Source organism: Sarcophilus harrisii, chromosome 1 (genome assembly GCF_902635505.1).
Source record: "Sarcophilus harrisii chromosome 1, mSarHar1.11, whole genome shotgun sequence".
Classification (NCBI taxonomy): domain Eukaryota; kingdom Metazoa; phylum Chordata; class Mammalia; order Dasyuromorphia; family Dasyuridae; genus Sarcophilus; species Sarcophilus harrisii.
The window spans coordinates 649,251,460-649,263,438 of NC_045426.1; the positions used below are offsets into that span (position 1 = coordinate 649,251,460).

General features: G+C 40.7%; 1 protein-coding gene across 18 annotated transcripts in view; it reads right to left on the reverse strand.

Annotated features, from left to right (window-relative positions):
- CACNA1A (calcium voltage-gated channel subunit alpha1 A) overlaps nucleotides 1–11,979 on the reverse strand; it is a 241,862-nt gene that overhangs the window by 77,666 nt on the left and 152,217 nt on the right. For all 18 annotated transcript variants that reach the window (XM_031947676.1, XM_031947675.1, XM_031947665.1 and 15 more), the window contains 3 exons: nucleotides 6,226–6,641; nucleotides 5,238–5,370; nucleotides 4,219–4,348 (listed from right to left, as the gene is read on the reverse strand). In XM_031947676.1, the coding sequence (XP_031803536.1) occupies nucleotides 4,219–4,348; nucleotides 5,238–5,370; nucleotides 6,226–6,641 (679 nt within the window). The remainder of the gene's footprint in view (nucleotides 1–4,218; nucleotides 4,349–5,237; nucleotides 5,371–6,225; nucleotides 6,642–11,979) is intronic.

The following is an 11,979-nucleotide window of genomic DNA, read 5'->3' on the forward strand; positions in this document are numbered from 1 at the left end:
CTTATATAAGTGGAATAGTAAAATTTGAGAAAGCAACAGGATTATATGATTAGCTTCCAAATTTAAAATGGAAATTCAGGCTTGAGTATGTTTTAGTGATAAGTTCCCAAAACTGGATGTAAACATTTTACACATAAATTGTATTGATAATGGTAAAGAAAGTGAAATTAGTATCCCATTTTAAAGTATTTGTCTTATAATTTTAAAAGGCAGAAGAGTTCATTTTTATAGTTGGTCTTTCATAAAAAATTTTTTGGACTCAGTTAACTAAGTCTAAGTGGTTGAGGTCAAATTTGAACTCAGGTCTCCTAAATTTAAGGCCAGTACTCTATACACTATATCATTTAATAAGTCTCTCTCAGAGATTTTTTAAACGATTTTTACATCAGGTATAGGATTTAGGTAAGGATAAATACAGTAAATGGTTGAAAACTGAAATTCTCTGAAGTTTCAAAATTGACCCAAATTTAAGTGACTGTACTAAATTAGATTAAGTCAGAACATCTTAGAACATCTAGATTTGGAACTAGAGAAGCAGAGCCCCTTTTCGAGCTATCCTAAATAATATTGTCCAAGAAAAGATATCTAGGGATCAGATAATACTCAAAATGTGCTGGCTAAATGGATATTGAGAAGGGGTTACTAGGAGATAAAGAGAGACTTGCTGTTAATATCGGTGGTAACTATTGCATTATTTTGTCTTTTGTTTCAAGAAGTTTATGTTTAAATTTTCTTGATTAAATTACTGACATGTAAATCTCCCTTCTCAGAACTAGTCCATTATGAGACCTGTAAGTAGTCTGATCTATACCTGACAATGTAATTATGGGAATTATGATAAAACTTTATTGCACTGTTTAAGCCTAGCACTGCATGGCTAAACCATGCAGAGACTAGACTATCTCTAAGCGCTGTTTAAGAGATCCTTAACCAAGGATCTATGTTATACTTATGAGAAACTCAAATCCAAAGATTGATACAAGTTTTCTCACAATTATCATCCATATGCCTTTTAAGGGTCCCTATCAAGTCCTTCTGACTACTCCCACAGTTGTCAAACTTGTGGATATGTACTCCAGGATGTATATTCCTGCTCCTCAATGGATGACAGAACCCTTCAGGTTCCTCAGAATTTGTCTATTATGGATCCAGAACAGTCAATACCAGATGAGACAGATGTCCCAAGATTCTGAGGGTTAAGTATACTGTCCTATTTTTTTCCTCTCCTTTGTTGTTATGTGCTCAATCATCAATGTCTTGTTTCAACTGTTTATTGGCACCTTCCCCCTCTATATTCTTGGCCCGTCCCTCTTTTCTGTATGCAAGTAAACAATCCCTAGCAATGATACCCGGGACACACTTCCTGGATAGGTCCACTCAAGGAACTAATCCCCCGGGGCAATATCTCATTCTGGCCCAACTGGTCTTTCATGGCATCTTGGCTTATACTTAACTCTTTATTGGCTAGAAGGACAGGGGTTCTTTCAAAGGGGGAAATGGCAAGACATTATTGGGAGACACCCTGTTTTCCAGAGCTAAGGTCCAGCAAGCAAGCTGTGCTCTGAGCGTGACATACCAACAATCCTTTGTGCTCACCCTCTGGACAAATTCTGCTGACACAAAATCACAGAACTGATGGTCTCTGATCTCAGGCAGCATCAAGAAGCCCAGACACGAAGTCCTACTATGAATGAACTTTTGGTCACTAGACAACCTTGCCTCACTGCTGCTCTTGTGCCTCATTCATTTTGCTACTGCTACACTACATTGTTTGACTCTTTGTCTAGCCTCAAGTACATAAATCAAGGTTCAGTCTCACTCCCTCAGGTCCTCCCCCTAGGGGGAGGGCATTGGTACATATGTTTTTGCTTGCAGTCCATTTCCATTCCAGTTTGAAATTAAACTACTCTTTGACTCTGGCCTCTTCTATCTCTAGCCTACTCTGTTCATCTCCAGTGCAGCAACTACACTGAACTAATCCAGAGTCACACAACTTAAATACCTGAAGCTAAATTTGAACTCAACGAAGATACATTTTCCTGATTCCAAGCCTAGAGCTCTATATAACTGCTTATATTAAGGTTCAGAAGGGGCCTATAAGTGAACAGCTCACCCAGCTTTCCTATAGCACCCTTGATGAACAGTCACCTGGACTATGCTTGAATATTTCCATTAGCAGGGAATTCTCTATTTCATAATGTAACTATTATTGGCCAATGCTGATTGCTGGGAATTTTTTCCTAAACTGAAACAAAATCTGTCTCCCCATCTTCCTCCACTACCTTCCTAGTGCTCTTAGATCTGTCACTTAAGGCCAAATAGAACAAATAAAATTCCTTTCAGGCCTTTATTGAAGATCATCATCATGTACTCTCTAAATTTTTTCTTCCTTAAACAAAAACACTTCAGTTTACAGAATGGAGGACTCTTAGAACTAATCCAATCCTCTAATTTTACAGATCTGGAAACTAAGACCAAAGGCTTTTCCAAGATCATATGGCAAATGAATATTGAACCACAATGACTTCAAATTTATTGTTTTTTCCCTAGCCCACATCATCTCCTGAACCATTCCTTCGGCTATTTCTCATGTGATATGTTCCCCCTTCCCATCTTGGTCATCATTTAGGTCCAAGATAAGTTCTATTATTGTGACCCACTCCTCCTTAACTTTAATCCCCCAGAGGCTGGTTGTGGAAATGAGGAGACAGAAAAAATAGAAGATGCACCAGCTTGAGTTGTGCAAGACATTTTAGCACAGCCCTGATTTCTGGCTCCTTTGGGGAGTTGTGTTCTAATTATTTCTGTCAATCTCCCCCATGAGGTCCCAGCAGACTCCATCTAGCCCTGGAGTAGAAGAAAGAAAATGCAAGGTAAGCTGCAGAGGGTGATTGTGCCAACCTCTGATTTATGGGACTTGCCATGGCCTCGCTCCTAACCTACTTAAGAAGAACTGCCTGTTTTCATAAAAGAAAAAGGAAGCCTAGCTTTGTCTCTGGAAAGGGAAGGCATTAGAGCAATAGGGACAGGAGCTATTACCAGACTGACCTTTGGTGGGCCCCAGTCCTCAGTCCCAAAGAAGCTTTCTTTTGCCAAAGTTTTGAGTCATTTTTTAGTGCTTATTTCTGGGTCAAATAGTCATTTCCCCAGAGGCCATAAATTCTAAAAGTAAAGGCTGCAAGAATCCACACTTGGGAAACAACTAGATGGCACAGCGAATAGAGCACTGGCCCCGGAGTCAGGAGGATCTGAGTTAAATCTGGACTCAGATACCCTGAGCAAATCACTTAACCCCAGTTGCCCAGGGTGCAAAAAATAGAACCTGGCTGTGAGTACAAGTCATGAATAGAAGTAACTTTCAAGAGCCTCTTGGCCATGGGTCCCAATATGTACTGCGAAGTATGATGGCAAAGTCCATACAAGCTTTGATTTAGTTTCTCTCAGTTAACAGCTGCCCAGGAACACTTCGCTGTCTGACTACTGAGGGTAGTGTATAAACTTAAGACAGTGATCCTTGTATATCAAAGCTTTGCTGGAGAAGTTCTCAAGGAAATAAAAGACCTTCTAGACTGGAAGAGCCACAGGATCTGCCTTAGAACCAGAGCCAGAAAGGGCCTAAGGGAGCCATCCAAATTCAAATCCTGCTTGATCAATCCTTACAGCATCCTCACCCAAATGGTCATCCAGTCTCAGCATGTACACCCCCAAATACAGGGATCTCACTGACTCTTCATAATTCAAGAGCTGGGATCTATAGTCTCCTTGTATTTTAATGCAAGTTAGTTCTCCAAATTCTTACCCCAAAGCTTATGACCACATACAGACAATTCCCAGTTGGGTATTTCTGTAGTGTGTCTAGTGATTCCTATTCAGGTGAGAGGGGTGAACAGCCCAGCAGAAATTCACAGATACCCTGCAAGACCATTAACCACAGGCCTGCTCCTTTGTAACTTCCATTATGTGAAAAGTGCCAACTGGGTATGCAGGTCCTCATGGTACTCTGGGGGGTCTTGGAGCTGGGCTTTCCAGAGGCAAAGGATTGGGTGTAAAAACCCTCAGGAGACTCTAACAGATAATGAGTTTTCTGCCAGGACCTGGACATTCTGAGCTAAATTTGTGTTCCAAAGAGACCAATGCTAATTTGGAAAACTGGCACATTGAAGGAGAGTGTTAGGCGGTGGAGAGAGGAGTGAGAGGGGGGCATAGGGAGCTGCTCACATTGTTCCTGGGGGCATTGGGCTGCACAGGGTCTTCAGCTGCCAGGGCGATACTGCTCATGGCGATCACCATCAGAATGCACATCTCAAAATATCGAAGGTTCAAGATATAGTGGCACAACCGGCGTAAGCTGGGAGAGAAAGAGTTATGGATCACACTGAGGGAAGCACATGCTTTGTGATCTTAGAACTCACACTACTGCCAAAAACTAGAGATGGTCAGTCATCCCCCACTTATTATGAATCTTCCCCTATGGGCTCTCAGGACCCCTCACTCCCTCAGCACATCAAATAAAACCAATTAGCTGGTATCTCTGTGACAATCCTTGCCACAGAGGCAGAGACTCAGAGGAAGACTCCCCCAGGCTGGAGAAGGAGATCAAACTAACCTTTTGGGACCACAACTCTTGGTCACTTCCATAACAGCTGTTGGGAAACATAGCTCTGGTTTCCATAACCCTCCCATCTCACCTGTCTCTTCCCTCTCCCCCATCTCTGGGGATATCAGGTTCTCAGTCTAAGAAACACTGCCCTGACCTGATTGCTAAGGGAACTTTTTCTCCCCAAATTCACAATTTTGTTCAAATATCCATCTCTATCAGGAAGTATGCCCTGCCGGGAAAGCTCAGAACACTGACAAGCAATAATGTCAGAACTCAAAAGGGAAAGGTTTACAGACTGTCTAATCTGACCCCTTCATTTTTTAGATGGAAAAAAAATCCCTACTCAGTCGTTAACTATAACAGTGCTAAGTGGCAGAACTGCAATTTGAATATGACTCTTCTGCCACCAAACTCATGTTCTTGTCACTAAACCAACAGTACCATATCACCCTCTCAGAATTAAACCTCCTCCCTGGCTCATCACTGAATGGCAATCTATATCTATCTTGTCCTTGATGCACTGCCAGACTGACCTCTCCTACAGAGAACTAGTCAGTCATCCTGGTTATCAAGAGCCCAGAGCAGTAGAAACTTTGATCCAATCCCACTAAAGCCACATACTTGAGGCCATACTCACGGGTTTGTGGTGGACAAGATGAACATGGAACTGTAGGGGGGCATAGGTTTGGGACCATCTTCTCCTGAATCATCCTCTTCTTTCTTCTCTTCCTCCTTTTTTGGCAGTGGGTCTGGGTTGGCGTTTTTGTTTACTATTGAGACAGATCACCAAAAAGCCTCTCACTATTTTTCTCTGAAGATCTTTAGCTTTAGGTCACCTCTCCAGTGGAAGCAGGACATCTGTGCTACTTGCTTGCTTATATGCAGTAAGAGTAGGTATTTAGGGGTATTCAGGGAAGTGCCCATCTCTGTGCACTCTTAAGCTACCATAGGCCATGATGACCTGAGGACTGAGTGCTGGAAGCAACATTAGAGATGACCTAAGTCAACTTTGTTTTACACCTAAGGTATCTGAAAGCCAGTGAGAGTACATAGTTTGCCCATTGTCATGCAGAGTTGAGAGTTAAACCCAGGTTTTCCAGTTCCAAATTCAGTTCCATCCCTACTGCACCATCCTGCCTGGTATGGATAATGCAATCTGGAAACTCATAACAACTAAGCACAACTTCTATATCTGGTAGGGTGGTGAGTGCATCTTGAGAAAGAATAGAGAAGGATAACCTTTCTCTAACCCTAAGCAAGATGGTGTTTCATCACTGTCTGATGCCAACTAGTTTAATTCCAACGGGTTTATAGAAATTAAACCCTGATTTCATTTGGGATTTTCTTTTTGGATAGAGTTTAAAATATTATAAATCCCTAAAAATGCTCCCATTCCTTCTGACATTATTGGGTTTTACCTTCTCTACATTAAAAATGGACAATGGGGCAGGGAGTAGGGCACAATACAGTAAGAGATAAAAGTGGTAATGGCTGTTGGGGGCTAAGGCCAGGGAATGAGTAACAGAATCAGAAAAAGAAAGAATGGGTTCTGCTTCCCAGTTCTACCCAGCAGGTTCTTAGTACTAGAGCATCACCCTTAGTGGGAGAGGGAAAGAGAGACTTACCTTGGACAACAGTGTTGTTGACAGGTTGGGGAAAGGCGGGGGGGATATCCACCGCCGTGTGCTCAGGCTTCTTGGCAGTCTTGGCTGGGTTGTTCTGAGTGCTGGGGTTGGTGACTATAAGGCTGTTCTCTGGGTTTTTGGGGGGCCCAGGGTTGGATGGGTTTCCAGCTGGCTGACTGGATGGGGGCCGCATGGGTGGGGAATTGGTGTGGTTACCCATCTGGGCTGGGTTCTGGGGGTGGAGAGCATGGATGGTATTGTGAGGATTGGTGGATTCCGTGGTAGCCAACTTATTGTTCTTAATATTATCAATGTCTTCTGCCAGTGGAGGATCCTGACGCCCCATATCCTGCTGGATTGGCCTAGTGGTGGACAGGTTTGGGCCAGACACAGGGACCCCAGAACCTTGGTTCTCTCTGGGGCAGGCAGTCCAGAGGGGAAAAAACAAACAAACAAATTTAAGTTAGGAAATACAATCAAAATTTTAGCAACGTTTCCAAGATTCAAGCTTCAAGTTTGCAGCTGACACAAAAAAATTGTAATAATTTAGTGAAGCCCAATAGATAGATCCAAAAAAAATCTTTCACAAGTAATATACCTTCTCTAGGGAACCAACCACAGAATCACGAATCTCTTGAGGGTACTTCATCCAATTCCTCTCTGAATGAGAATCCTCTCAGGAACATGATCAACAAGTGATTAGCCAGACTTTGCTTGGTGACCTCTATAATGAGAGAGAGCTCACTATCTGCCACAGGAATTTATTTTACTTTGGGATAACACTAATTGCTACAAAGTAGTCCTATGCCTCCCTGTAATTTCTGCCCATTGCTTCTGATCCTGCCCTCTGGGGAAAAGTAGAACAATCCTAATACTTCTACATAACAGTTCTTAAAATGCTTGAACACAGCTCTTTTATCTACCTTGAATGTTCTCTTCTCCTCATTAAAAACCTCCAATTCTTTATCTGAACTGAGTTGCATAAAACCACAAGTTGGAATTTTATTTGGTAAGTATGGTTTCTAGTTTCCTCCACCCTCTGGATCTACTCCAGATTATCAATGTCCTTTCTAAAATGTGGTCTTTCAAATTGGCCATTATGCCATCTGACCAGGGCATAAAGTCCAGGAGGGGAACACTTACAGGCATTGACTTACTAGAGTCCCAAAGAGGTGAATCCAGTGAATTAGAGTCACATATTAGAATTCTGGTCTGATAACAAGTCAGTTTGTTATTCGTGGTGTGATATCTTTTGATTATCTACTAAACTTACCTACTTCATCATTCTTCTGATCTCCCAGGTTCAGAACCTCAGAATCATCCTCCAATTTCCCTTTCCCTCATCCCACATATCAGCTGCCAAAATTTGTCATTTCTATACCCATGCTTCCCACCTACAACTCCTTCTTGCTACTCGCATATTCACAAACTCAGTCCAGTCCCCTAACACATTTAGTCTAGACATTTGCAGGGGTCTGCAAATTGCTCTCCCTATTTTCAGTCTTTCTCTCCTATAATCCACTCTACTCAAAGATGCCTTATGCAGCAATCTCCCTTATCCAATAAATTCTTGTGACTCACTATTGGCCCTAGGATCAAATACAAATTCCATTTGGCTTTTAAAGCCCTTCACAAACGCAGCCTCAACCTACCTGTCTGTTTTTAATATAACTTATTCCTCTTCCTGTATTCTAAAATCCAAACTGCCCTTCTCTCAGTTCCTCTCACACAGAACTCCATCTTCTATTTCCTCATCTTTGTATTGCCTGCAATGTACTGTTTCACGAATCCCTCCCCCTTCTTTTAAGACAAAGCTAAGTTATCACCCTCTATACTATTCCTTTGGGCAACTATGTGGTCCAGTGGACAGAGCATCAGTTCTGGAGTCAGGAAAATCTGAGTTCAAATCCAACTTCAGGTACCTGCTAGCTATATGACCCTTGCCAAGTCATTTAAGCCCTCTTTGCCTCAGTTCTTCAGTTGTAATATGAAGACACCCAGAGAAGGAAATGGCAAACCAGTTCTGTATCTTTGCTAAGAAAATTCCATGGATTTCCATATAGAGCTGGACATGAATGAACAACAACAACAACAACAACAACAACAACAACAACAACAACAACAACAACCTTTTCCTTTCCTGATACTTATTCTTTATACATACATATGGATACATGTATGCAGACAGGCTCTCTTCTCTATTAGCTCCTTGAGAGCTGGGATTGTTTAATTTTTGGTCTTTACTTCCCTAGTGCTAGGAACCTAGCAGAGTACCTGGAAAACAGCTAGCACTTAATGAAGGTTTGTTAGGGGGCAGCTTGGTGGTGCAGTGGATAGAGCACCAGCCCTGAAGTCAGAAGGACCTGAGTTCAAATCTGGCCTCAGACACTAACACTTTCTGGCTGTGTGACCCTGGGCAAGTCACTTAGTCCCCATTGCCTCAGCAAAACTAACTAAATAAACATTTGTTGGCTCACTAGATTCAGGGCTCCCCAAATCTATGCTGATAGGTAAAGCTGCTTTCATTCTTTAGACTACATAGGCTTGGTGTGAGATGGTGACATTGACCCAGTCACGCTCCATTTTTGAGGCTTGTTTATGGTAAGAGTCACTCTCTCAGGCAAGATGGGAAAGAAGTTAATTCCCCCATTCTATAAATGAAGAAATCAAGAGCAGAATCCTGCTCAGAGCATCTACTGCATGTCTCACTTATGAAAATTTCATCAGGGTGTCATGTGGGAAAGAGACCTCAGAAACTATTTACTATCCATATGACTTTGAGAAAGTCACTTAATTTCACTTTCCTCAACAGTAGAATAGAGATAACAATAGAACCTACCTCTCAGGGTCATTGTGAGCATCAAATGAAATAATAATTGTAAAGTGCTTCCCACAGTGCTTGGCCCATAATAAGTGCTATAGAAATACTAGCTATTATAATTATGATTATCATTACTTTTTAATAGTCATTGTGAATATCTGATGAAATAATATTTATAAAGCACAGCATATATCTGGCACAGAGTAGTCATTTATTAAATCTTGACTCCTTTAATGATCTCAGAAGTCTACTAAAAGTCCCCCCCAAAAAGTTGAGGCACACAACACTTCTAAAAAGGGTTAAATAGGGATGGGGAGAGTTATTCCTATAGTTGTGAAAAAAGCAACCCAATAAGAAAAGGTCAGAAGATGAGGGTATTACACCATGAAAACATTCTCTTTTGGCATATTTTCTTTTCCCTGTGTCCTTTTGAAAACACTTTATTTTTCTTCAATTACACATAAAAACAATTCTTAACATATATATATATATATATATATATTTAATTTTGAGTTCCCTATTTTTAATTTTAATATTCAGATAAGTATAAGGCTATACAGTACTTTCAAATATAAACCAACTACCCTATCCCTAATAGAAACAAACTCTCCTTTTACACCTTATTCTTGGAATCATGGATGGAGATAATAGGAGAAATAAAAGGAATATTGTTATGGACATGCAGATCAATTGTTATTGGTATTAGACTACCTGGACAAAGAGAAAAAGTAGGAAAGGAATTTGGAAAACAAACCATAAGCTTGGCCCAGAGGCAGGATTTAGTAGCTCTGATGGGGTCTTCATTTATCTGGCTCAGTGGATTGAGCACTGGACCCAGAATCAGAAGACTTGAGTTCAAATGTAGCCTCAGATACTAACTGATTGAGTGATCTTGGGCAAGTAACTTAACTTCTAACTCAATTTCCAGAACTATGAAAATGGGGATAATAGTAGCACTTAATTAACTTAATCTCTGACTCAGTTTCCACTTCTGTAAAAATAGTAGCTTCTAATTTTCATGATTATTGTGAGGATAAAATGAAATGATCTTGGTAATATATTTTTTCAACCCTAAAGTGTTATATCAATGCTAGTTATTAATAATTATCTAGGTCCCATTACCTAAACACTACTTCTCCATCTTTTCCTCTTGAAGAGAGGAAGAGCCTTTGTTAAATGTTGTGCTAATGTGCAATTTCACTTGGCTGGTAATTCAGATCTTCCTGATGCCAAATTCAACACTCTTATCTATTGTGACACTTATTAATAATGGCTTTTTGGTTTGGGGTTATTGTTGTGTTTTTCTGGAGGTAATCAGGGTTGTAATTTTCCTATAGTCACATAGATAGTATGTCTCTGAGGCTACATTTGAACTCAGGTTCTCCTGACTCCAGGGCCAGTATTCTATGGACTGCACTACCTGGCTGCCCCTTAGTAGTAATTTGATGTTAGCCTGGAAGTTCTCTGGTACAAGGGACTCAAAATTTTTATCAACAAAAAAATTTTTACATGTACCCCTAATGTGTATGTATTTATTTATAATATATATGTGTGCTACTGTGTTTAAAATAATGTACATTATAAAGCTTATACAGAGAATGAGGAATTTTAAAAGGATAAGAAAAAAGGAAATAATTTTGGTTCTGGAGCCAATAGGCAATCACTGGAGCTTCTTGATAAGGGAATAATCTAATTGGACTTGCATTATTGAAGTATGATTTTGACAACTGTGTTGAGCATAGATTGGGGAGATGAGAGAACCAGAGGCAAGGAAACCAATGAGGAGACTGTTGTAGAAGTCCAGGTGAGAGGTAAGGAAGTTCTGAGCCATGGAGGTTGGCCATGTGATAGGAGAAAGGGGGATAAATGTCAGAGATGTGGAGGCCAAAACAATAAGACGTGGTAACCAATTGGAGATGAGGTGAGGGACGGTTAGGAGTTAAAGATGTCCCTGAGGTTGAAAACCTGGTTGACTAGAAGAAAGAGAGCTCAGTTTTGGGGGAAAGATCTTATAATGCAACTGCATCTTTCCATGCTTGCTCATACTGTGGAACTCATTGTGTTCCATTCCAAAAGGTGGGGGAAGCAAATTTTCACTGCCTCCATGTGCAGAACCCACCCAGGCATGCCCACTATAGGCCCGAACTGATCTGAATAAGTTTACTGGAAGGAGAATGGATTTTCCCAGGGGCATCTGTGAAAATGTTACATGGGTGCCCAGTAGTGGTTGGGAACTAAAGCCTGATTCAGAGAAGGGGAGAGGCAGAGTTGTATAGGGGAGGGAGGTGGACTGCAGGAGTTTGAGGATGAAGATAGGTGTTGGAGACAAGCCCCCCCCCCCCAACTATCATTGGGTCACGACCCCCAATTTGGAGACCACCTTTATAGACACACACACATTCACATACACACATACAAATATGTCTCTATTTAAAGGTATATATATATATGTATATGTATATATGTATTTATCAATTACTTAATAGTAAAGTGATAAACATCATGCTAATCAAGATTGTTGATGACCCAAGCTCACAAGGACAGATACTACACTGAATGACAAAGATAGGGGTCAAAGGAATTTAGAGAGACTAAACTATTAGAAATGCTACAATAAAATGAAATTTACCAGAAGATAAATAGAAAATATCAAATTTGGGGTCCCAGGATTTTAAATTCCTGAATACAAGATGGGGGAGAAGTGACTTGATAGCAGTTCATTTGGAAAAAGATCTGGGGGTTTCAGCGGACTGCTAGTTCAATATTACTTAAAAGAATGATAAAAAGCTATGTAATAAAATCTTATTCTTCATTAAGATAGACATAGTGTCAGGATGATTTCAGAGAGGCCTGGAGAGACTTACATGAACTGATGCTAAGAAAAGTGAGTAGAACCAAGAAAACATACACAGCAACAACAAGATTACACAATA